This window comes from Paralichthys olivaceus, chromosome 18, assembly GCF_024713975.1.
Source record: "Paralichthys olivaceus isolate ysfri-2021 chromosome 18, ASM2471397v2, whole genome shotgun sequence".
Classification (NCBI taxonomy): domain Eukaryota; kingdom Metazoa; phylum Chordata; class Actinopteri; order Pleuronectiformes; family Paralichthyidae; genus Paralichthys; species Paralichthys olivaceus.
Genome location: NC_091110.1, coordinates 2,615,001 through 2,641,948, shown reverse-complemented (window position 1 = coordinate 2,641,948; position 26,948 = coordinate 2,615,001). Strand labels below are relative to the sequence as shown.

The 26,948-nt window shown below is 39.5% G+C and overlaps 2 protein-coding genes across 9 annotated transcripts in view; one reads left to right on the top strand and one right to left on the bottom strand.

Annotated features, from left to right (window-relative positions):
- Positions 1-26,948, bottom strand: part of LOC109625963 (seizure 6-like protein) — a 60,861-nt gene that overhangs the window by 30,750 nt on the left and 3,163 nt on the right. The gene's annotated exons all lie outside the window — the stretch shown is intronic.
- On the top strand, positions 3,008-5,326 carry LOC109625965 (MORN repeat-containing protein 3-like). 5 transcript variants are annotated; one of them, XM_069514159.1, is made up of 7 exons: positions 3,008-3,112; positions 3,532-3,701; positions 3,821-3,978; positions 4,269-4,428; positions 4,524-4,708; positions 4,845-4,945; positions 5,038-5,326. In XM_069514159.1, exons 2-6 carry the CDS (start codon positions 3,557-3,559, stop codon positions 4,917-4,919), a joined length of 723 nt encoding a protein of 240 aa, XP_069370260.1. In that variant the 5' UTR covers positions 3,008-3,112; positions 3,532-3,556; the 3' UTR covers positions 4,920-4,945; positions 5,038-5,326. The 5 variants fall into 5 exon arrangements, with proteins under 5 accessions (XP_069370260.1, XP_069370257.1, XP_019937150.2 ...); XM_069514156.1 differs by having other exon boundaries at positions 3,036-3,140; XM_020081591.2 differs by lacking the exon at positions 3,008-3,112 and adding an exon at positions 3,147-3,389.

Below are 26,948 nucleotides of genomic sequence, written 5' to 3'. Positions count from 1 at the left end.
CCTAGTGTGTAATCCAGCTCACTTTCCCTGCTTCTTTTTTTCCTCTTCCTCCAGTCAAAGATAGGCTTTTCTTGCCTTGCTTTCATAATTCATTGCATTGACCTTGCAGTTCACCCATCCTGGCAACAGACATTGAAAATTGTTTATATAACAAGCACATTTTCTTTTTCAAATAAGACAATTTCAGAACCACTTAAAGTCACCTTATAGGGGCTTAACTAATAAAAGTTACACATTTCCATTCAATCACCAAACAATAGTCAACCGTACACAAATTGAGCATGATTCTAAAATGCAATTTATATGTGAAAATCTGCTTAATCCATTTAGTGCCTCGCCATATGTATGTGATAATACTTTCATTTTATAAATTGTCCACTTTAAAGTTCCAGTCTGAGAATTTGTGATCACTACGTAGCTGGTTTTAATTAACTGACTATACAGGAAATTAACTGTTGTAGAAGTGAATGGGAGATCAACTCAATGTTTCTTCATTGTTGATGTGGTTTGTTATCAGATGGTTGACTGAGGCCATGAATATTAGTTGCTAGCATGGCCCTGCCTTCTTGCCTCCATTTAGGTACAATGCACAGGTCTTGTTTTCTTCATACACAAACAAACATACCTCGTTGATGCAACCTTAACCATGACATGTTTCTGAAGAAGTGCTCATCACATCACGCCCAAGAAGTGCTTATCACATCACCCTATTAGCAATTACTGTGCGTGTGTGTTTGTGTAGTACACGTTTCTAACAAATTAAATTGTAACTGCAGAGGAAAAACAAGGTTGACTGTGTGTATGTCTGTGCTGATTTGACTGCGGAGGAGAGGTTGAGCTCACAGCAGAATGAATGTTGTGAAAGGAGAAAATGAGTCAGATGGAGGCAGCATTCAATAGTCCTCAGTGGCTGCACACTTCTATTGCCACTTCAACACAATCAAGTCTGTCGTGTAATGCAATGTCAAAAAGACACTGAGAGGGGGAGACTGACAACAAGAAAAATATGCTCCTCTGTGGTTTTTTGCATGTATATTTGAGAGCCTGAACCACTGCACTAAAATACAGGGAGAATACTCTTTTTGCTTTCTTTGTAACTCTGCTAAATTTGTGGTGCAGTGTTTCCTCTAGAATAGGATTAGAACAGTTGACAAAAAATCTATTCATACACAGTGATTTAGTGCCAAGGTTTGCAGCGCTGTTGAGACCATTTGATTTCTCAGAGTTTTAGCTGCAGGGCTCTATCATCCTGAAACATCTTCTTTTACATCGTTCTGTCTGTCAGTCCATATGTGGTACATGTATCTTGTGAGCCATTCCTCTAATCGAAACCACACCTGGCATGTGTTTTCTTCTGATCATGGGGAGTACAGTGCCGGGTTTGTACATCTCAAAAAGTTGAATAATCAAGTAACCAAATGTTATGGCCCCCTCTTGTGTCCATCCCTTTTCTGTGTAGTTTTGTTTATGCAAGCCTTTTAAATGAATTTTACCATCCCTTTTTTTTAACAAAGTTTCTGAAAGGACTAAAATATCAGGATTGAATGGATGGAAAAGGAATGTTAGTTTACCTAATTTCTATCACAATGCTACGGATATTGATATGAATCAGTCCAAGTCCTTTCCTCCTCTTGAAATTTGTGGATGTGTATACAGGTGATGTAAAAAGTCAAGAGGAGCAAATAGTAAAGAGTGGTGAAGATTACCCACAAGAATGTGACTACCAGCCAGCTTGGATGCAAACTGTGTTGTGCAAACATCGGAGCATGATTCCAAATCAAGTTGAAGTTATGAATGAAACCAATGGTATGGGTCCTGCATAATCCTTGTTGGCAAAAGTCCAGTGTTCCTGTTGGCAAGGGGTCACTGCAATCAGGGTTTTTTGTGGTACACCCGCCCAGGGGTTTTGCGCCTTTGCTGCAGCATGACAGGGAGGAGAGCTGGCTATTATTTACGCTTTGCTCCAATTGTCACCCATGGTGAATCAGGCTGTGCCTCAGCATTCTCAGGTTTGTGGAAATCCCATGAGACATGGAAAAATAGGTCTCATTATCCATAGCTTGAGCAGAGCAGCCAGAGATTTGTCTTCTCCTGGATCTCAGGGTCGGGATGTGTGATGCCTGAGTCATGATGATGATGATGATGTGGTGAAGCCTAAGATGAGCTTGTCTTTCTCCTTGAGCTCAGCCTTCAGAGAAGCAACACATTCCCCTAGACCCCTTAGCCCTACCACTTGGCCCTAACCCTTCGTTTTGCATGTGGCTGTGAAGGGAGGTGTTTGACCCATTTCTCTATGCGATGAACCGTAGTCTATTCAGGACCCCTAAAAATGAAGGGTAAATGTAATTCTTTACAAACGCATAGAGCAAACCAATATGGCAACCACTGCGGCTAAAATGCTCAGAAATGTAAGTATGGAATGAAAATATTTTTTAATCCACTGGAATATTTCATCAGGACGCAAATGAAAATATAATTGAATCGCTGTGACAAGCATTTCAGGACAACAACTATTTATGCAAAACAACCATGTAAACATTTGAATGAGAGTAACGTTCGTTACTCCTGTGTGCCCGTAAATGAAGTTTAAAAAAATAAAAATCTAAGTTTTTAGTGCAAAGTAGAATGGACAGAAGTAACGTGCATTGATCAATCGATAAATCTGTCCCATCTGTCCTGCAGTTGTCAGATGTGTCACTATTATAATGTTGGTCGATAACAGTTGTTAATATAATATGTGAGTTGATATTGTTTGTCACTGTAATAAAGTTGGTTGGCTGCTGATGATCAGGTTTTGCCCAAATAGTAAATAATGGTTAGGATCAACTCAGTGTTACTTTGGGATTTTTATAGGATTGGTTGACAGACATAATAATAATAATAATAATAATAATAATAATAATAATAATCAGAGCAAAAACAATACGGTCCTTGCACTTTCAGTCCTCAGGCCCTAATAATAAAATGTAAGAAAAGCAATACTGTAGGTTGTCTATGATAGTGTTGGATCAAAGGACCAAAGAAATTCCATAGGAAGACTCAACTATAAGACTTAACTATTCCCAACTACTGTTTCTCTACTTGGTACAAAAAAGGAAAACGCATTGACCTGGTATTGCAGTACTCCCAGGAACAATACAGTAAAGCACATTGATGTTGAAAAAGAACAGTTTAAATTTCAGAAAAATTCATACTACAGCCACAATCAATTTATAATTGCTCTGTAAAGAAAGTCTGTGACACAATGACACAGTATCATTCCTCAATAATGTAGTGACAGATACTTTGGCTTTAATAATGACTGTTGTTTTTGAAATTTCAATCACTGTCCTCTGGTGTTAAATTAAAGGTTTTGTTTGGAAACCTTTCTTAACAGCCTTCAAACAAATGTACAGTGATTAGAAAGTTAGTTTTTCTTTTAAATGTTAGAAAATGTTTTCTCTTTTATTAATAATATTTTACATTTTAGGCAGAAATAGGCTCAAATGTAAACATTCATGGGTGTAACATGTTTTTTTTTCTATGTTCTAGGGTTTTCATCAAGCTACCTGCAGTCATGCCATTTTTTAAATCAACTCAGTTAACACCACAATGCACAAAACTGTTAGATGTTAAGTCACAGAAATGTGGACTGCGCCACACAGTTTATGCAACAAATGGAGATAAATACACCGGAGAGTGGCAAAACAACCAGAAGCATGGTAAGATTCTTTGTTTCTTTCACTGAACGTTGAGATATTAGTGAACATTTGGTTGTGGTGCATTACAAATATCAATTGCACTTTACTTAAAATGTTTTATTCTTATCTATATTTTCAAGGAACAGGAACTCAGATTTGGAAGGAATCTGGAGCATCTTACAATGGAGAGTGGAAATTTGGAAAACCTGACGGATATGGCAATTACTGTGTACTCGTGTCAAAAACGAAGAAGTATATGTATCAGTACAGTGGAAATTGGAAAAATGGAAAGAAGCATGTATGTATCTTATATGCACCTATATATGCAGAAAACAATTTACATAGTTATAATCTGTGACATGTTTTCATCACTTTTCATCACTTAAAGGTTCAATGTGTAAGATTTAGATGAAAGGGATTTATTGATCTATTATAATTCTCATAATGTTTTCACTAGTGTGCTTCATCAAAATAGTATAAATTGTTGTTCTTACATGTTTGGAAGGGAGGGTGAGGTGAGGGGTATTCAGCTGCAACATGCAGTTTCACCACTAGAAGTCACTAAATTCTACACACTGTACCTTTAAGGGATATGGGAGGTACTTCTATGATAACTCAGCCGTTTATGAAGGTGATTGGAGTGAGAACCATCGGACTGGCTTGGGAAAAATGTACTATGGGAATGGAGATATCTACCATGGAGAGTGGATGATGGATAAGTGTCATGGAAAGGGCAGCCTTCAATATGGTAAGAGCAATTCGATTTTTATTTGAAAAACAATTGATTGTAATGTAGTTTGGAAAGATCGCAAAAATCTTGACTTTCCAACTTGTGTGTCCAAGCAAATGGAAACTGGTATGAAGGAGACTGGCAAGATGGCAAGAAGAACGGTAATGGCAAGTTCTGCTATCCTGACAAAGGCCGAATTTATAAAGGCTTTTGGGTGGATGGAGTTGCAAAATGTGGGACCCTATCCTATTTTGGGAAGGATGATGCACCAACCCCAACAAATCATCCAATTCCACAGGTATGATATTATAACTCTGGCTTCTATAACAGCCACACAAAATTCAAAGCATTGCCTAGATTTTTCTTTTATACCTATCATTACTTATCCAGTGAAATATTGTGGCTAAAAACATGAACATATCTTCTTTTTCAAGTTACAACTAGTGGATATGGAGTTGGTTTTAAGGGATGCCCAGGCAGCCAACTTTGATCAGCGCTCTAAAAAATAGAGGATCTATAGCCCACAAGACACAAAGTAAGTAAATCTCTTCACCTATATCATTTATTGCTGTATCTTATTACATGTCTCTAATCCTTGGGTCTTCTCCTCCCCTCTTTGGTCCAAAGCTGTGCGGGGGAGTGCCCGGGGGGATCAACGCGCCCTTAGGAAGACCACGCCAACGTCCACGTGGAGATTTCTTTTTCCTTTAGTTCCCCTATTTTCTTTTCTTCACTAACCCCAACCGGTCCTGGCAGAGGCCGTCTAAACCGAGCTCGGTTCGTTTCTTCCATCTGGGAGTTTCTCCTCCCCACTGTTGCTCATGCTTCTGTCTTTTTTAAGATCTTGGACTTTTGTGCGGCACCCTGAGACAACTGTTTGTTGTGATACCGTGCTACATAAATACATTTGATTTGATTTGCTTGCTGTGTCAGACGTTTTATAACAGCCATCTTCAAGTCCAACCATTTTGACTTCATTAACAGTGCAACCAACAGCTGACACCGTATTACCATCATTTGTTACCTTTTCCTATTCTTTGGCTTTAGCCAGTCATTTTCTTCCTCTGATGAAACTCGGAAAGATATCTGATTTTTGTTTTTCATTTCCAACAGCAGTACCTTACTCTACCAAAATTATTAAGTTTTCTTGCTTCATCTTTAAAGCCATTTTCATGAATGAACACTTCTGATACAAGGAGCAGGAAGCTTAGCCTCATATGGTATTATTAGGGCATTATTACGCTAATTTGATATCATCAGGCATGCTCATTAAAAAACAGTGGCAATCATAATGTTTAGGCACTCTGTTTATCTGTTTGGGATCATTTGCTACCAAAACACAGGCTCTCTTGTGGTTCCTAGAGTCTGTAAGAGTAGAACAGGAGGTAGAGCATTCAGCTACCAGGCTCCTCTCCTGAGGAACCAGCTCCCAATTTAGGTTCGGGAGGCAGACACCATCTCTACATTGAAGGTTAAACTAAAAACGTTCCTTTCTGATAAAGCCTATTCGTTCTGGATCAGGCGAGTCCTGAACCATCCCCTAGTTATGCTGATATAGGTCTAGACTGCTGGGGGAACTCTGCTCATGAACTGAGTACTTCTCCCCTTCTTTCTTACTGACTTTGTATATTTTTTCCCTCCCATAGTCTCTCTCTCTCTCTCTCTCTGTCTCTCTCTCTCTCTTTGCAGGTATCTCTGATTACAGAGCTGCAGTATTCAGACAAAAACAATTATTATTATTATTGCTATTTGATGAATTATTATTTTTATCATTGATAACATCATTACACTCAGAGCTGAAACCTGATGGTACACAACTGTTCCTGGTCTCTCTCTCTTCGCACTTCTCTTTTCCACCCATTTTTCTCCGCTGACCCCAACCAGTCGAGGCAGATGGCCGCCCACACTGAGCCTGGTTCTGCTAGAGGTTAATTCGTTTTTTCTCTCCAAAATCACCTAAGTGCTGCTCATTGTGGGAACTGTTGGGTCTTCCAAAATTGTTAAGGTCATATGTAAAGTGCCTTGAGATAATGTATATTATTATCCTGTGCTATACAAATAACATTGAATTGACATGAATTGTGCTCTTTTCTGAAGATGTTTGTTGAATCTGTTGTGTGTTGTTTTTCAAATATTTGTGAGCATGCCTAAAAGGGAGCCTGTGACTCAATAAATTAATTAGCAGTGACAGCTGTATGTAGCTGTGCACATAACAAATAAAGTATTGAGGTCAATCAGTCTATTTAGTATACTGTTTTATTTGATGTTCTAGCTAAGGTAAGCTTGCTAGAAAAGAATAGTTCAAGAGCTAGCTAGCTAACAGCTAGCTACTATTTTATATATTCCTCTTTCTCACTAGTAATGGATGTCAAGATAACCTTGACAAATATAACTTTTTACAAGATATCAAATATTTTCTAAGGTAAAACAATTGTTAAATAATACTTACATGCATCAGATGGGCAAAAGCAGCTGTGCGAAATGGGTAATTTTTGCCCCATTTGTGTAAAATTGATGTAGAAATACAAAACTTTTGTTTGTTCATAAAGTAAGAAGGGAAAAATAGGAATAATGATTTGTGATAATTAAAAACAAGATATTGAATTAATACCTGGAATATTAAATGAGACCCTCAGCCATGCATGAAATAACATAGGAAATGAATAAAACATTTTTTGACAAATGCTGTGCATTAGAAGAAAACATTTTTTTATTCAAAACGTAAGAAATCAAAATATTTTTTTTCACATCAGCTGCAGGAATTAAAGGTTCTTTTTCAAATGCTTCTTATCTACTGTACAGTGCTGGTCAAAAAAAACGTTTATTAAAACCTGGACACTATGTCTGTAGTTTGGGCCACTATTTCTATCAGTTATGATAGCGACATCCAACTGTTCAAAACAGGTGGTCAACAATTGTTTGCAGGTAAAACTGAATGTGACAATGATTCATTCTCACCATGGTGCTGCCAAAAAACAACAAACTGCCTGCCAAATAGTGTGACAGCATGCTTTCTCTCACCTGCCAGATGTGATGATTTGTACTAACCACACAAAGCTGGGATGTTAATGTCATATGGTCACATACCAAAGTGTCATGGTAAATTAGTCATTCGTGTCAAATATGTGGCACTAGAGGCATGGTGTTGAGCATAGGTGGGGATAATGCAAAGGGTTAGTTGATGAACTATAGTAGCTCACACCCTAGTGATGAAATTTTATGGTTTACTTTGACACACAAATCACTCCACAATCACTTGAAAATGTTGGATTTTGATATAACATTTCAGTTTTTTTTACTGTGGCATTACATAACGTTTAGTCAAAATATACAACTTGCCTTACAAAAAATAGCCCATGTGGACAATTATCTTCCGAACAAGTAAGACAAACCTCAAAGTTTTTTTGACCTGTGAAATTATTTGTTTTCTGTATTACAGCAGTTTATCAATGAATTGCTTGATCTTAGCTGCAACAGTATGAATACTGGGCAAATTAAACAAAGTAGAATCCAAGTTGTAATAAACTAGATATTTGGTTTACGGCCACTTCTTTTAAATACTCTCACAACTTGACCATCATTACCCTAGTCCAAACTATATAGGTTTCACTGCTATTGGTAAGAAGAGGCCACAAGTGCACTATTTGTGAACTCAGAGATGTTTCCTTTCTAAATTCAGATGCTGGGTAAGCATGCTGTTATGAGTACCAAAACACACACACACACACACACACACACACACACACACACACACACACACACACACACACACTAATCAATGTTATCTTCGAACTGGCACTCGAACTGCGCTCAGGGACCGAAAGTGAACTGACCTGAAACAGAAAGCAGAGCTAATATCGACCTGACCAATCAACGATTGAATCTTGGACAGATGAGTTTGTAGGTCCACTCATATGCACCCCAAACTCACTTTCTTACACACTACTGACATACGTTTAATGTAAACAAGCTAAGAAAAATAGTTAACAAGTTCATAATCACAAATGTTGTTAGTTAAGCTAGCTGTAATCAAACCCCTTCTCAAAAAACCCACCCTGGACCAGTTGATCGTGGACAATGATTAAAAGACTGCTTGATATACAATATGTCTCCGCAGATACTTGACCATTACTGACAATATTTCCTCAATTCTTTTACCTTCCATCATGCTGCAAACTATTTACTCTAACCAATGTTGTAATTACTCTTATTTATTAATTTTCCATTACTCTCTCTGTCCCCCTCCTCCCCACTATCTTTTTCTCTTCTCTCCCCTCTTTTTCACCAATCTCTCCTCTATTCCCATTTTTTCTTTGCTTACTCCGACCAGTCGAGGCAGATGACCGCCCACATTGAGCCTGGTTCTACTAGTAATAAATGGATATTCAGAGTTGTAAGATTTTGCTTTAAAGTTCTTAACTGGTTATGAAACAATCATATTGTAATATTGCTGCCTTATTTGATGTACAACAGCAAATTGTCTTTTTCTACAAAATATTCTTCTATTTTTTTGCAGGAATGGATTAACTGCAAAGTAAGAGCAACAATGTACAACAGTCAGGCTGAAATAGCCTTTGTTTAGGTTGAGGGAGAGGAAACAGAAGGCGGGGAAGGTGAGCAGAGCTATGCGCTAGGCTAAAGGCTAACCCATAAAGACCAGCGATGGCTGAGATTACCTCATCATTACCTCATCGCTATGCATCCTGTAAACGGCTGTGTGTACTGTTGTGGTTTGAATTTTTGACCACCCCCTTGACATGCTTAGGTACGTGCGCCCAGGAATCTCTTTGACGGTCTGAATTTGGAGCAGAGAGACAGTGGTCTGAGAAGAGGATGTAAACTGATGCAGTCCTTGTTTCATGTGATATCACAGTAAAAATATCCAAAGAGAGTTGGGTCCCAGTGTTTTCTTGGTGTGTGTCCTGAACTCGCTATGTGTCCCCACTACTTCAAAAACAAATGCACATGCTGTCTGGACTGAGGTTTTTATGACAGTGGAAACACTACCACTGGTCCAGAGAGGCGCCAAAATCAACAAAAATAAAAAGGTCCTTGTAGGAGCTTAAAAGGCTACTTTTTATATTACGGGATGTATGTGATTTAAAATGTGATGCTCTAACATCATGCTTCCATATCATTTAGTGAGATATATAGGTGAAGTGTCATGTTGCAGCTTAATACTCCTCTCTCACTCCCCTTCCCAGTTTGGACAGCAGTAAAAGGTAGAGAGGGTCCCCTCAATGTAAATATAAAGTATTTAAATATAAAGGGCCTTTTCTGGAGTAAAGAAAACTACAATTCAGACGATTTAGATGAAACAAACTAGTGAAAACATCATGAGGATTATTCTGCATTAAATTTCTGCCAATAGTTCCCTTTCACCTAAATCACACTGGACCTTTAAGGCTAAGGTTATGTGTGTGTGGGGTCTTGTACGGATATCTTTGTGAGGACCATTGTGAGCGTACAACTTACAGAGTCAGGACATTTTGGTCGGTCCTCACTTCCTGACCCACTTTTAATGAGTTGTTTGTGTGTTAAGATTTGGTTTTAAGGTAAGAATTATGTTTAGAGGTTAGGGTTAGGGCTAGGTATTTGTTTTGATGGTTAAGGTTAGGGTAAGGGGCAAGAGAATGTTTTATGCCAATTAGTTTTCTCATTAAGATAGTTGTGTGTGTGTGTGTGTGTGTGTGTGTGTGTGTGTGCTGTCAGAAGCAGGTGCTACTGCAGCCAGGCATGACCAGCTCAGTTGAGCAGATGGCATCATCTGTGGGATCTTTCTCCTTCACACCATCCTCTCTCTCATTTCCCACATCCAGCCTCTCCCCTAAGCCCCACCAAAGTCATGACCAACCTGTTAGTGCAGCTGTGCTACTCTCCCCATCAACCACACGCTTGGATGTCAACTTTACTTTTATCCTTCTCCTATATTTTCACATCCTGTTGGTTTTCTACGATCACGGCCTCTATGACTCATTTTTTGTTTTTCTGTGTAAGACACGCCAGATAAGTGCCTCTGTGTTTCTCCCTTGGGTAACACATATGATTAATGAGCGATAAATCCTGTTGCTCAGCCATATAAACATGTGTCCCAATTGGATTGTATTACAACAACGCCAAAGCATTTTTGTAGGAGAGAATAATTCCCTTTGCACAGTAGCACAGTGAAGAATGCACTTTTTATAGTTTTATGTAACCCTCCAACATCTCATATCTATGAACCATTTTCCATTATCCAGCCTTTGTCAGGTCTGAACCCATTTCTGGTTGCCTTATAAACAATTTATAGATCAGTCAAGTCCCCACTGGTTAACAAGTATACGAAAAACATGACCATCAAATATCTGCAGAATATGGTTTCTTGCACAGGAGTACATGGTGGCAATGGGCACTTGCCCAGAGCTGCAGTTATCATCAGTTTATCAACACCACAATAGGAGGAAGCTTACATGGACTCTTCTGGAGAGTAACTAGACAGGTCAGCTGAGCCTGGCCTAGCTTTTTAGCATATAGTTGCTTTTCACTGCTAGAGACATCTACATAAAAGTAAAGGAATTAAATTTGATGCTGAACTTCTCTTGCTGGACTTGATGTTGTCTGTGAAGCAATTGCAAAAAAATACACGTTGCCCCTTAAAATTTTCAAATAATATATCAGCCTAAAAGATCCACTATTCTTTAATGAGAACTAGTTTTAAACATCACATCAAAGTGAATATTTTTTTTAATGCAGTCATTCATGTTTTTTTTTTTAATTTGTATTATCCAAATAGTTTTATTTCACTCAACTGCCTTTTTGGCCGTTGTGCCCCCTGAAAAATTGTGACACCAAATCAAAATGTCCTTGTCCATAAAATGATAAAATCCCATGCCTGTTAAATCAGGTGAAAACACTAGCTAAAGCAGCTTCACATTAAAAACACTTAGGGCGTCTCCCCCTTTTTGAAAATGTCTCAAAACATTTGGAATAATGCAAATACACAACATATATAGTCTAATTGTTTTTAGACATTTTGAGGGACAGTTATATCTTTAAACCTGCAGCGCCAAAACCCACAGATGGACATCAGTGAGAAAAATGACTGTCAACACCCTCTGGGATTACTCATGACTGAAACTTACATTTCACATAAGCGATTACGTGTTATAAATATGTTTGTCATAGCAACTAGCCAACCTTGGGATGAGAAGCACTTGTGCATCAACACTGAGTAAGAAGTGACTCGTGGTATGTTTGAGGTGATGAGGCATGCAGCCAAGAGGAATTTGACTGTGAGTGGTGAAGCAGTTGTGGCTGCACTAAGAATGAATAAACAGAAAAGTAGAAATGATTTAAAGTGGTGCTTTCTTTGCTGCCACAGCTTAGAAACTCAGTGTCTTCTTATGCGAAACAATTTTAATCCTTTTGAGGATTAAATGTCCCCAAAAATAAAGGAGTAAGATGAAAATAGTCCAGAGTCAAAACATTTTACATCTTTTCAGGGCTGCTTCAGAGTTAGCTGTGGGTTTAGAGCTGTGATTAGGGCAGGATTACGTAGAAATGTCAGAGCTGGTAGTGGTAAAGTTTAGGATTAGAGGAAATGGTTAGGGAATGAAAACAGCCAATGAAATGCCTAGCAAGTTTGCATCAGTAGTACCAATGTGTGTGTTTGTGCTGAGATGTGCATGTTTGTTTGCCGCTCCGCTGAGCAGAAACATTGCTGTGTGAGCACACTCGCAGCCACAAGTCATTGAAACTCTCCTCACATTCCTGCCTGCCTCCAGTTAAGAGCAGTGAGGGCTAAGGGGGAGGAGAGTTGGAAGAAAGTGATGCCAGAGGAAACCGACAGCTCTATCTTGACCGCAGACCAATGATCTTGCTTGTTGTGAGTGAAATGTTGTGTTGAAGGAACATATTAGTCATTTTGTATGTTGTAGCCCTGTTAGTTAGCAACTCAATGTGATGAATCTATACCACAGTGTAATAGTGGGTTTATCCCAAGTGGCAACTCACCATGACACCACCCATTGGTTTGTAAACTGCCGTTTTGAAGCTAAGAGATTGGATTTTAACCAGCAATCTTATTTTTTTTGAGCCACATGATACCACATTTGGACTAGAAGGCGGAGCTGGGGAGGAGCAATGGGTGGGTCTGAACTTTGAACCTGAGGACTCAAAAAACACTCACCTAACTAGCACTTGGAAATGGAATAGTGCTTCTTTAATAGTATTGGTGTATTATCTGCTACTTTTCAGTTGGATGGAGGTTTTGGGAAAATGTCCTCTTTTTTTTGGAAATGGAAAGGACATATTGTCACATGCAATGACTTGAAAATGGCAGACCACCTGGTGAGTAGAATGATGGGAACTTACCTTCCATGTATATGAAATGACTACAGATAGAGTCTGAGGAAAATCCTAGGGCCCCTTGTGGTTACAGTTATTTCTGTTGTGGTATTTTGGAAGATATCTTTATGTCTGAGGTGTCATCAAAAATAGTTTGGAGGCCAATCGTTTTTATGTTGTGCTCAGAATCGATCGACTAGATGCTCACACAAATCTACTTCCTATTGTGGCAGGGAGGGCTAAAATATGGACCAGATGCAGTTTGAAATTGGCCTATTTTACATATTGGACATAAAACTGGTAGAAAAGCTGCTCTTATCTATGAATATCTATATTTTCTTACTCCGACTAATGTGGCCACTTAAAGTAGTTGACGTTCCTATCACAAGAGTTGAGAACATGGAGAGAATGATCAACTCCTATGTGAAAAAATGGTGAGGAGTCCCAATATGTCAGAGCAACATCGGCCTGTATGGACATAGAGTTTAAATGCACCAAAACAGGGCTGTAGATGACCCTCTCAGAGTCCCGAGACAAATCTATACGGGCTGTTGGACCATCATTGACAGCAGGACGTAAATGGACACAAAAAGAAGCAACTCAACATGCAAAAGCAGAACTCTGACATTGTGGGCCATGTTAAAGAGGGAAGAGGAGGTTTGGGCCTAGTTCAGTATACCCCTGTGGAACAAGGCAACTCCTTCAGGGCTGCGGAAATTGGTGGTCCTGGAAATTCAGTGTCAGGAAGAGGCAGCAAGAGGTGCGAAGACTGTCACTCAAGCCAGACGGGGCAGTGGATGAAATGGGAGAGCATAGAGAAAAGAAAGATCATCTGAAAGGACTTGTGGGGAATGGAAGCAGGCAGGATTAGCTTCCTGCTTAGAGCATCATACCAAGTCTTTCCTGAACGATGATATGTCATGCCCACTATGCTCAACTCCAGCTACCCTCAGGCACATCCTCAATGGTTCTCTCCCAAGGTAAGAGACACAACCAGGTACTCAGTTGCCTTGCAGCAAAAATAGAAGCAGAGAAAACTGATACTAATGCTTGCCTGCAAAAACATAAAGTTCAAAGGACATTTGTCCTTGAAAGGGAACAGGGACAGAGAGGGCCTCCTTTACTGTGGTCAGTTGGAGCAAGCACGAGACAACACCCTGCACGTTGTCTATTTCGTAGAATTATCAGTACCCTGGTGGGATAATGTTGATAAAGCAAATTAGAGGAAAAGGCTGCGGTTTGTAGACATGGCATTTGAGGCAGAGCAACGAGGCTGGAAAGCAATAGTTTGCCCTGTAGAGTTTTGCTGCAGTTGGCTCCTTGCATCATCCAACATCAGGTTACTCAAAGATCTGGGGATCTATGGACAAGCCCTTCGACAGACCATAAAAGGAACATCACACACTGCAGAACGCTGCAGCTAATGGCTCTGGATCAGGAGGAAAGATTCCAAATGGGTCCCAATATGCAGGGACATGCACCCAGGTCTGATCAACCTGCGGTGGGCTTGCCTTAGAAGAGTGTCTTGTGATTAAAAAACACCTGATGACGATAAGGTACACAACTGAAGATATGTCCCTAACATCCACTTGTGGTCACTAACATCCAATAACATCAGTTAGTGGTAGGCATTAATTAGTGTGGTAGAATGTACAAGGGATAATGTCCATCTTGTCCTATGTTCTAAAATGGCAAAGTGTCTAGCTTAAAAAGGCATAGAGGTAATGATGTTTGATCAAGTGAGCGGGCCACATGGCTTTCATAGTACTGCCATACAAGCCAGTAGACAGTCAGATTTGCCTTTAGCCTGAGCGTACCCTAAAGTTGGGCCTGTATCACTTATAAAAAGGCCAAAACACTTGATGATGCTAAGGTGCTGAGGGAAGATATGTCCCTAACATCAGCTGTGGCCACTAACACCTGCTAACATTTACAGGTAGTTGGTAACCTCAATAGTGCAGAAGACCTCCAAACATACAAGGGATATTCAACATATTATCCTGTATTCTAAAAGAATTCTTATGAATCAGATCTCAAGGCTTTTGCTTTGACATTATGGCTGTTTTATAACTTATTCCAGTGTTTATACCACAATATAGATAATCACACGTTTAATATTCCTGCATGGCACTTAATTTTATATTTTGCTGTCATGAATTTAGACAAAATGTGTTTTAAGATATAATAAAAAGACCTATGTTACACAATACAACTGATTGATACTGATATCTTGCAAGCCCTGTTAGAGAGTTGTGTTTTCACAGACTGGAACAAGCATCCCCAGCCCATCCCCTGAGACGGCAGATCATCAAGACAAGCTTGTGTGTTTTAAACATCCCACTGCAACAGTGTGTATATTAATACTTTTAAGAAGATGACGCATTCAATGATACAGATTTGGACATAGATTACCAAGGCAACAGTCTGGGCTTTGAGGCTCTCAGTCCACCCTTATAGCTCACACAGTGTCTGTCCAGGCCTGTCACAGGTATGTGAGCTCAGTGCTTTTAATCCATGAATAAAAGAAAAGGTGGATGTATCCCTTCACCAGGCACATCTGCCGTGAAAGGAGGCAGAGAACAGAGCTGAGGGGTGAGAAGAGTCGAGGAAGAAAGGAGGGATGCTTTTAGTCTGACCCTCAGGGTGGCCATGACCCAAATGTCAACATGGAGAACATTCAGCAATAAATTATAAGGCAGAAAAAACACAACTGAAATGCACTATTGTGTGTCAAAAACTTAGTGCTATTACACAGTATTGTTGATCTTTTGAAGTAAGGATTATTTTCTACTGTGTGATTCAGCTTTAAAAATGCAAACCTGAGTGCATTGATGTAGCTTTTACACTATAGAATAGTATATGTGCTCTAAAAGTAGAGGATGCACATATTTCTGGAAAGAACAAGTTGACTTTGTTTTTATCCATTAAAATCTTTTTATAGACTGTTCTAGCCAGAAGCAATTTTCCCAGTGATCCCATAAACAAAAAATACTTCATGGCTCAGATCAATCAAAACCTGACCTTACAGTCGATCAATGACCTGCTGTGCTTTTCAGAAATGCCCAGCAGATTTGTTCCCATCGAAACCTTTGTGAGTAAATGATCAACAGACAGTTTGTCAGAGTAAAAATTGATCACAGTCTAGAACAACCACAAGGTATAGAATCAGGCTATATGGATGATGATAACAGTTTCAACCAGATGAACATATTGGCATGTATATGCTGATTGATGTTATCTACTGTCAAAGTTTTTCAGCAGCCATGTGTCAAATCACAGATGTCAAGAATAATTTAAATTATAAGTTGGAAGGAGTACATTCGCATGAATGAATAAAGGAAGAAAAGTCTTGCAAGAAAAAGAACATGACAAAGAAGAGGAATATCAACTGTCACAACTTAAAAGAAGGGTTGCAGCATTATCCTGGTTTCAAGGTTTACTATGGTATGAATTAATGATACCATGTTCATTTGCATGTTACAGTACTGAAGAAAATGTAAATGTATTGAGAATCTCACCCGCACAACACAGGCATGTCTCTTCTCCTTCACTGACTGTCAGATTCTCTCCACACACACACACACACACACAAACCCTTATGCAAGGAAAATAACAGAGAGAAGAGAGACTGATCATCTTTGTCCCCTCAAAAGAAAGTAAAATCATAGGATCCCCTTGGAAAACATAAAAATTAATGTAGAAACAAAGTGGCTACTGAAGCAGGACACACTCCAGATATGTGTGTCCTGTGGAGTACACCATCACTCTATATAGATCAGTACGTGATCCCCTAAAAAATGTGTGTAAAAACATTTAAACGTCGACCATAAAATGCACCATCAAAATGATTTTCCACATCATGGATCCTGGCTTCATCTGCATTGTCTCTCTGGTCCATAACCTCTGATTTAAGACACACATCTGACCCTGATCTGAGCCTATAAATATACCGACAAACTTCCCCAGCTCACAGGCATATGTGTGAGTATGGCTGTGGCTCAGGGGATTGTGAGAGTGGGTCGTCCGGAAGGTTGGCGGTTAGATTCCCAGGCTCCTCCAGTCCACATATTGAAGGAGCCTTTGGCAAAACAATGAACCCTAAATTGACCCAAGCACAAATGTATGTAAGTGTGGAATGTGACATTCCATTTGCCATTTTCACCTCAACAGCAAAATCTGACTTCTTATTTTCATATTATATAGGCTACTAGTACAAGTTATAGGATACATTTTTCTGCCTTGATTACTTTTAATATTTTACATACTGTGTTTTAACACTTAAACCCTAGCCAGAGGCAATAGTGCTCATGTTTGGAGGTGCTTGCGACCTTTTACTACATATCATCCTGCGTTCTTTCCCTGTCTCCCTTTCACACTCGATTCTCTGTACTGTCAAATAAAGGCCAAAAACATATGTATATACTCAAAGACACACAATGAAAAGTATCAAGTCAATTAAAGTACATTTTCATAATGTTGTCTGGGAAATCCAATAACGAGGAGCAGAGATCTGGCAACGTCAAAGAGAGAGGGAGTAGAAACTCTCCTTCAAGAGAAAAGAACTGAGACAGAAACCTTTGACGATACCGTGGTAGGATCTGCCCCTGAGATATGTGACAGATTGGAAACCCATTTCTTGAACATGGACTTTTAAATACATATACAAGCATGGAAAAAAAATCGCCTACTAATGTGTTTCACATATGTACCTCCCATGTGTATTGAGGGGGCATTCACACCTACCTTGGTTGGTTCAGACCTTCAGACTTTTCAGTTTCCAGCTATTGTGTGGTTAGCAACACAATAGCACATTCTCTATGGAGAATAGAGAATGTGCTATTGACGCATGTACATCTACAAACAAATCAATGTCAAGTCAGGTAGATGTAGCCCACATACGTGATAATGTTATACTTATGTTATACTAAAGTGTTAAGTCTACTATATAAAAGAATATAAAACTAAACTACAATATAAAACCAAAACTAATTAGATTAAATGTTAACAATGTTATGATCCTTGGTTTGGACCATGTTCCAGACTTTTAGGTATGAAAATGCTCCTGGTCTCTGTGCTCCTGAGTTTGTCTGTTCAGTTTTCTGCTGTTTCTTGAGTTTTTCTTGCTTTTTTAGTTTTTGAATCAAGATGTCTTCGTGCCTGCCAACATACAGTCAGACTGTAAGCTTGTTTCTGCACTACCTGCCTTGTCTGATGTCTGCAATTTGGATCCAGTAAACTACGTCACTTGAACAAACAGATGTAGTTAGTATTTGTCTTCCCGTAGGAGTAGAAACTATAATTTCAAGTAAATAAATCTTTAAGTGCACATAGAAGAAGAAATATGTTGACAGGAGATCTGTAATGGTCCAGGGATATCTGCAGAGTGTGTTAGTTATTTTTCTGAATGTTTATGTCTCCTCTGGGATCTGAATGGAAAATTCTATTAAAAAAATCGTTGAATTATTAATATTGGGGACTCAGGGTATCCGTATTTGTGAGAGAGGCTTTAATGTTAGACTTCACCCAAAACATTTAAATCTTAAAAACAGAAGAAAAGAAAAAGACAAATATAAAGCTATTGGTGCGGGAGCTGCATCTTTAAAATATGGATGAGATCTGAACTCTACAAAGAGGGAACTTTTTTTCTCAAAGACGTTTCTCTCATTTTAGGTAGTTCTTATCACACTTGTGATTTGTAAGTAAGTTTGGTTCAGTTCATTGATATGATTGAAAACAGGGTGAAATGTTATGATTGAAAGCCTCAAGACTCATAGTTGGTCAAGTGTGTGTACCATGAATAAAATCATGACACATATATATAAACCCCAAAAACATAAAGTATAGTCCAACAAACGTGTGCTTTCAGATATTTCCTATAAAGAATGTCTTCAGGATACCTGAGCTGCAGCAGCAGCAGCAGAGTCTCACTCATACTGAGTTTTTTAATGATTTTTAGGGCTTAAGAACATAAGAGGAAGCCGTCAGTTTCAGTGGATCTGTAACAGCAGCTCAGACTGTCCTCCTCTCCAGAGCATGACTGGCAGCCGGGTTCTGCGGGACGCTGAGGTCTGGATGAAGGCTTTGTATCTCCACAGGTTTTAAATTCAACCTACATCCTCCTTCAAAACCGTTGGACCATAAATTTCTCGACAGTTTGGAGGAGCTTTGCTGGTGCGAGAACAGTGCACACCCCATGACAGGAATCAATCAATCAATTCCCCCTCGACCAGGCAGCGGAGCGGAGCAGTGTTGATACACTGAAAGCCACGGCCCAGACTGGAAACAATCGCAGTGAAAAAACACACAGACATTATTTCTATTCCACAATACTCAGCTCTCTCTCAGGCCAATTCCAGTCGAGGTAGAGGGAAGACAAACACACTGACTCGACAGCATGACAGTCGCAGCTATCAACGTCGCCCTAAGCAGCGTGCGGTGTGGATTATCACACACAGACGCAGTTTGTCGAATGCTTCAACAGACCTGCTTGAGTAGGATTCCCGCATCAAAGGCAGTTAGATGAGGGAGCAGAGCTGTGGCTTAGCATAAGCTTTGAGGCAAATGGGAACCGAAATATTAACCTTTTAAAAGGCTTGGCTGCAGACACACTTGATTGTGCCAGTCTGCGCTGAGTGAGTTTGACAAGGCAAAGTGTCAGGGTGAGTTTGTGTGTGTGTGTGTAACTCAGTCAGACTGATGATCCAAATTGCCAATCTAATCCACGACAACCATATCAAGTTTCCCTTTGGAACACAATTCATCATTTTGGCTGTGAAGCAAAAATGAACAACATTTTCAATGTCCTTTCCAAGTACCTGTAGAATCAGGCATTAAATATAGAGCAGACTTTAAGAAATATTTTCCTTTTTCTACAAGAATTTGATTAAGAGATTCTACTTTTTCCTACATGAGATCATGACATCAAATCAGGGGACCCATTTAACAACCCCTGTGTGAATGTGTGTGTGTGTGTGTGTGAAGGAGCCTATGAGTACACAAATAAATGGATGTAACGTAAGTAAGATTTATAATTTTAACCAATGAATTGGCCCAGAATGTAATTAAATTGGCCATTATTAAATTTAAGGTCCAGTGTTTCAGATTTAGGTGAAAGGAAACTATTGGCAGAAATTTAATGTAGAATAATCCTCATGATGTTTTCACTAGTTCGTTTCATCTAAATTGTATGAATTGTAGTTTTCTTTACCCTAGAAAAGATCCTTTATATTTAAATACTTTATATTTACATGGAGGGGGTCCTCTCTACGGAGGCCACCATGTTTTTTACATTAGTCCAGACTGGACAAACTAAACACCTTTTGAGTTTTTATAACAACTGAAGCTACCACAGGTTCTTTTTCATGTTTGGAAGGAGAGGGTGAGGTGAGGGGTGTTCAGCTTCAACATGACACTTCACCACTAGATATCACAAAATTCTACACACTGTACCCTTGATATGTTAGTATCAGTGTTGGCGATAATGTGCACCAAGATATCGAGCCCAGATATAGAGCCAAGCCACACATGACTCTGTGAAGGACAATAAATGTGTTTGAGAGCTAAATAAAGTGTGTAGTCAGTTTGTCAGTAATGTGTAGAGTGACTGGATGTTTGAAAATGTACAGGCATAAGAAACGTGTGCTTAGGCAAGCGTGCATTAATTTCTCCACATATCCTTCAGCCATATGATGTTTGGTGTATTTATTTAGAGTAAAGCATGTTTTAGGCACGGACTTCAAACTTGTTATATGCATGCTTTGATATACTAGGGTTGAGAAGGATAAAAAACCCTGATTTGGTTTAGTTTCAGCTACACACACACACACACACACACACACACACACACACACACACGCACCCACACATCCATGTCTTAAAACAGACATACTCAAAGTGAAGCCTTGGTTAATTGCTTCTATTGTAGAAAAGTATCAGCAGCACCCGTGCAATCCTGCAGGCATCCTAGAGCGGATAATCCTGGATACTGAGGTGAGCCACACACTGAAGAGCAAACACAGCACAAACACACACATTGAAACTCCACCAGCCGCACTGTGTCACAAAGGTCTAAGCAGACCTGTTAAAGCTGGAGACATCACTGGCAGCGAGATTGCTCTGCTTCAGGCATCCTCTTTTGATGTCAACACCATGCAGAGCGGCAGGTTGGCATCAGGGGAGGCACGAAGCACAAACCCACACCAACTCCCACCCTCTACCACACACACACACACACACACACACACACAAACAAACACAAACAACCTTGACTATTTCTCTGGGATGCTGTTGTCTCCTTTAAGTTCGTTGCAGAAGCCCCAGACCGTATGTCAGTGTGTGGAAGAGGCCGAGATGCTGCAGCTCTCAATTGCAGCCCTAATGAGCGCAGGGGCTAATTGAGATAGCAGCTTGGGCTCCTCCAGCTGCAGCACAAACAAACATGGTTAAACACACACACACAGCCAAATACAGTTCAAAGAGTAATGAGGACAAGACACTCCAACCCAAGTAAAACTGCTGACTTTTCCAATATATCGGGCCATGTTCGTGATTCTTAATTAATGCTATCATTTTTTTAACACACATTTCAAATTGATTTTCTACCTTCCAGGTAGCAGCTGGTTTCATTCACAGAACAGAGATAAACTTGCAGAGACTTGAAGCTTGCTACCTTTGCTCAATTCTCCTGCCATGTGGTGATAATGTTCTGAGCAGCCACTGTTTTGTAGCCTCTCCTTGGTGCATTTGACAACTCTCTGATATTTGGGTCGTCTGACATTAAAGGGATAGCTCACTGAAAAAAGAAAATTCACTCATTATCTACTCACCACTATGCCGATGGATGATGTCTTCGTCGTCCTCTACACACACAAAATAGTTATATTTGCTGCCATCACTCATGATATGGATCCGCATATTGAGTCGTGCATACTTAAATACTGGTGGCACTTTAAGCATGCTTGCGTTGTACTAGATTGCATTAGTGATTTAGTGCACTAGCCTTTTGTGTGTAACGCATATTGGTGTTTGTGTATTGTTCAGGCTATGGTATGTTGCAAAAAGGGGCGGTAAAAAATGTTTTCGCCTAGAGCAGCAGAAGTACACGTGCCGGTCCTGCATGCCTCCATACTCCTGTGTTGTCATCCAAGTGTCTGCAAGCCCTGGCATTCATATTTGACTTGAAACAGCATAATCAGGGCTTGCGGAGACTTGGATGACACTGAAGAAGGATTCTCCATAGATTTCAATTGTATTGGATTCTGCAAAGTTTACCCCTGACACTCCAGAAGTGTTTTGTGGACTCAAACACTTCACCCACCCCTTCATTGGCATAGTGGTGAGTAGATAATGCGTGAAAGTTCATTTTTAGGTGAACTATCCCTTTAAGTAACCTTTTTTTTAAATACTGGGCAATATTTTCTGATGATCCCAAAAATAAAAAACAGTCTGATTCCCCTGTCCTATCTGATGCTCTCAGCACCAGGCTCATTGGTTCCTATAAGAATCTTTAAAACCCTTAGAAATAAATAATGTCAAACAGTGCACTGTGGGTCTTATCAAAGAAAGAGAAGAGGAAGGTGTATTTGTTCAGGACTATTTTTCACAAAGAATTCATCCACATTTGATGCTGTGGTGGTTATTTGTGGCAGCACGACGTTGTGTGTGGGACTGAGTTAACATGAACTACTGCTCGTGTGTGTGTGTTGATGGTGATGAAGGAACATGTTCCCCAGTAAAACAATGTGGCTCACTCATGTGTTTTAATGGTTTTCTGAAACAAAGGAGATGTGTGGCTCAGAGTAATGAGATGAATCAGGTTTAGAATTCACAGACAATAGTAGTTATTGGGACACTAATTGTTGGTTTGGGTCTTTTAATGGGATTTTGTATTTTGAAAATAACCCTTTCAGGTTAATTGGTCTAAGAACAATTGAGGATGTTTGAGGCTCAGACAAGAGTTGATGAGTTTTTCAATATTTAACCAAAATCAGAGTCGTTCCTATGAGGAATGGTTTAGCAGCTTCCCTTCTGTCTCTGCTCGCTCCTCTTTTTGTCTTATAGCCACCTCTTTCTTTTCTTCTACCTGCTGGATCTCTCTGTTTCTGATGGCACTTATTGTGATCAAGTATCATAGAAATGTAAATAATGCAAATTTGATAATTACCAAAGTTTTTGCTCATTATAGAAAGTGTTGGGTTGGGTTTCTCTATAGATTTTAGGGTCTCAAGCTTGATATGTTTTTATTTGGTGGTTAAAATTGGACTGATTTGAACACCCTTTATTTTTCTTCATTCATTTTTTGTAATGGACATTGTGAAGCATCAGTATGTCCAGAAATCTGTTTTGTAAATAAGGCCACAGTGCCTACATAAATGACCAAAAAGTACATACTTAGATAAAGCTAGACAAACAAGTTATTTGACTGAGACCAACAACCAATGCAAAAAAAAGTAAGAGGCATAAAAGGTGTCCCATGTGACATCATAAACTATAGGGGTGTGGTCCCATAATAAACAAAAACATAAGAATCCACGGACCAACAATACAGAGGGATTACCTTGTGATGGACTCCTCTCTCTCTCAATGACTCGCACAGTCAGCCCTCACCAAAATGACACTACGTATCCATAAAGGGAAGGGTAGGGGAAGTTTACTATAATGGTTGGTTAATCCCTAACACACCAGGTACATCTCAATCCCTCAATTTCTCCATGTTAACAGATGTGCCAGGGGCTTCCTGTCACCAGTTTGCCAAATGTGCACAGTCACGCTCCCTGTGCACTGGACTGCGCTTTGCACCGTCCCCCGCAGGCCCAGTCAGGAAAAAAGTCACAGAGATTGAGGAGTCGACCCGTGGCTCTGCTTTAACAGCGAGACCATGTCAGCCGACCAAAATTTCAGTCAGAAATTTATCGGAGCGTCCAACAGCCGATCAGGAGAAATGCATTGGTTCTCACTCCCTTGTACACTGCATGGAAAATGACACACAACGAAACTGAAACTGGGGCAAAAAAAGATTTTCTAAATCACATCTAAAGTACATGTTGTATGATATAATCTTGAGCCCTGATATGTCAATCAATCAATCAACCAAATTGTATTCATATATCCCCATATTCACAAATCAAAATTTGTCTCATAGGGCTTAACAAGGTGTAACACCTTCTGCCCTTAACCCTCGAAAAGAGTCAGGAAAAACAACCATAAAACCTCCATTAACAGGGGAAAAAACATAGAAACCTCAGAGAGAGCCACCGGACGGACAGAAGTACAATAGATGTCATGTCTAACAAAGTATGTCATCAAAAAATTACATTTATAACACAGATAACAATGCGTCTATAATAACTGGAGAGGTGTATCAATCAATCGACAGAGGTATTGCCAATAATAGTAGGAAAACATGAGAAGGCATATTGTATATCAATTTGTGTCCTCCCATTACACAAATAGGACAGTTTTTAATGAAATGGCCCAATGCAGTGCTAACTTACATGTTACTGAAATTACATAAAAATAAAGAAATATTTTTTGTGGAAATTTTGTCAAAAGTCTGATTGTTAGTTAGAAGGGGCAGTGAGAGCTTCAAGTGCTTGAAAAATGTGTGAATGATAGAAATGGCAATTATTCTATCCTGACACTTCACCTATGAACATTTCCATATTTCTGAACAGGAACAGCAGCCCTGCATTACACCCATACTGTTTCATAGTCTCTGCTGCCTTTCTTTTTCAAACTTCCTTTCATGTTTCCTTTAGCCTCCGCCTTACTATCTTCCATTCTGTGTGGCTTTCTGATGCTTACTTGACACAATATTCTCAAAACTCTCAACCCCGAGGATGTAGTTGTATAATAAGGACAGGGTTATTCAACCATAAGAAACAATCTCCTCTGTCTCCCCCTCAGTTCATTTTTTTTTCTCTCTTTGCACTCACTAGTAATAGGAAAGAGGATGATTGAAAAGAGGAGTGGAGGAAGGAAGCTGAAGAGAAAACAGGAGAGGTGATGTGATGAGAAGAGAAAGGCAAATTACATGAAGGATGAGTTTTTGAGAGAAGAAAAGAGAAGATCTATATCTATCTATCTATTTTAAATTAAGCAGACATGCCTCATTAATATTTGTACAACAAAACAAAGGCAGTGCAGGTCTATAAAACAGCTACATGTAGTTCTCTGGATGCAAAACTGCGGTTGGCTTTGCTTCTCAGTCGGAGCTCTTGAATCTCCACTCAGATGTCAAGCTGTCTTTCTAACAGATTATCGCTTTTACCCCGAGAAATTAGACCATGCAGAGATCCGGTCTATCTTCACACAGGCACGATTAAACACATGCATTTACACACACACACGCACACACACACAAACACACACACACACACGCACACACTGTATGCACTGCTTCACTAGTTACATCTCACTGTTAGTGTTTGTGGTTAATGAGATCACCCAGCAGAGATGTAATGTCACAGAGCAGTTTTTTGATTGTGTGTGTGTGTGTGTGTGTGTGTGTGTGTGTGTGTGTGTGTGTGTGTGTGTGTGTGTGAGTCAGAGTCTACACTAACGGATCGAACACTCGTGCACACTATAGGGAAAGACGGGAGTGACACTAGGATTAACGAGAAGACTGAAGCCTGCTGGGAACAGGCTGATGAATTCCTGCTAACGTGTGTTTGTGTGTCTGATGGGTTAATGAATGAAGCAGAGCTCAGTGGGGAAATCCTCATTAACAGTCACGGGACATTCGGCAGCACTGTGAGACCAACTGTCGCTTTTGGATATTTTTTGATATAATCAAAGAGTGAAAGTGATGAAATCTGCAGGAATAAGATGTTCAGTAAAAGATCAGCTTCGACAAGCATCTAATTTGTGACTGATGATAATAATAATTAAACTTAAGCTCTTCCGCTATCTGCAAGTAGTGATCATTTTCATTACTTTCATCTAATTTTCTCCATTCATCGTTCTGCAGTGGTTATATAAGCAAGTAAATGTACTCAAGCACTGTACTTAAATACAATGGGGTGGTAAATGTACTTATCCAGAGTAGATAGTATTTCATACAGCTTTATTCTTCAACCCACTATAGCTCAGAGGTAAATGTTGTACTTACAACATATTGTTTCAGTCATTACTTTTCAAATTACAAGTTTTAATTCCAGCCCTGTCCAATAGAAAGCATGGTTCTCAAAATCTGGTTAACTGAACCAATATCCTGAGGAATTAAATGACCCTCATGGGTTGAAATAATTCTCCTGCTTCCAAAAAAAAGGTAGAAATATGTTTTCATTAACGGTATTAAAACAACTGGACCTGTGTGCTGCTGTTGAGTTGTGTACATTATTCCAAATCTTTTTAGTCAATTTCACACCTGGAGAAATCTGTTGTTTTAATCAAGGTAATGGAGCATTTCATTTGGTCATCATTTCATTCGGTCGCCTGTCAGTAGTGTCAGCAGTATCCCCTTTGTGCGTTGTGTTTGTCTGACAGAAGAATCGAAATTGACTTTTTATTCAGTTTTAAGCTAAATGATTGTGATTTACGTTTAAGATCTTGGTGCACGCCCTGTTAATGTGTTTTTACTGGATTCAGTCAGTGGGTGTGTTTGTTTCCGGAACCTCTGAGGAAAAGCTGACCACAACATCTCCCATGATCCCACGCTATCCCATAGTGGCAGATAATACATATTGTGTGTTAAAGCTAAAGAATATAAAAAGCTGTTTCATTGACCTGAAAATGAAACAAAGCTGAAAACTGCTTCTCAGCTCATTTACTTTTAAGATTCTCCCAGGATAATGACACTGCTGTTCCTGTTTTACATCAAATTTAGCAGGGACATGCCGGTAGACCCGCTTAGGCAGTTGATTCTTTCCCCATCACCAGTAGAGGAGTTTGCCTTTTTGTTTTTTTCCACTGCTGAGTCAGTCACAAATGCTGGAAATCAGTGGCGGCAAACACAACACACAACTGAAGAAAGCATGACACTGTTACAGTGGTGGCACTTTTTCATCATTGGTGACTTAACAACTTAAGGTTGCTTATATGTGCATCTTAACATCACGCCATTAAAAGTGCAGCGTCATCGGGTAGATTGCCAAAAAAGAAGAAGAAGAGGAAAGCAATGGATGACATGTTTCCATCACTGCCGATCAGCGCTGAAAAACATCTGTGTCTATTAGAGTCAGTTGACCCGGGAGTGAATGCTGATTTTATCCATT

Excerpts from the sequence above, each read along its gene's own strand:
- LOC109625965 (XM_069514155.1), top strand. The coding sequence starts at position 3,509 with ATGTTTTTTTTTCTATGTTCTAGGGTTTTCATCAAGCTACCTGCAGTC. Across the intron at positions 3,702-3,820 it reads GCAAAACAACCAGAAGCATG|GAACAGGAACTCAGATTTGG; the intron begins GTAAGATTCTTT and ends TATATTTTCAAG. Across the intron at positions 4,709-4,844 it reads CAAATCATCCAATTCCACAG|TTACAACTAGTGGATATGGA; the intron begins GTATGATATTAT and ends TTCTTTTTCAAG.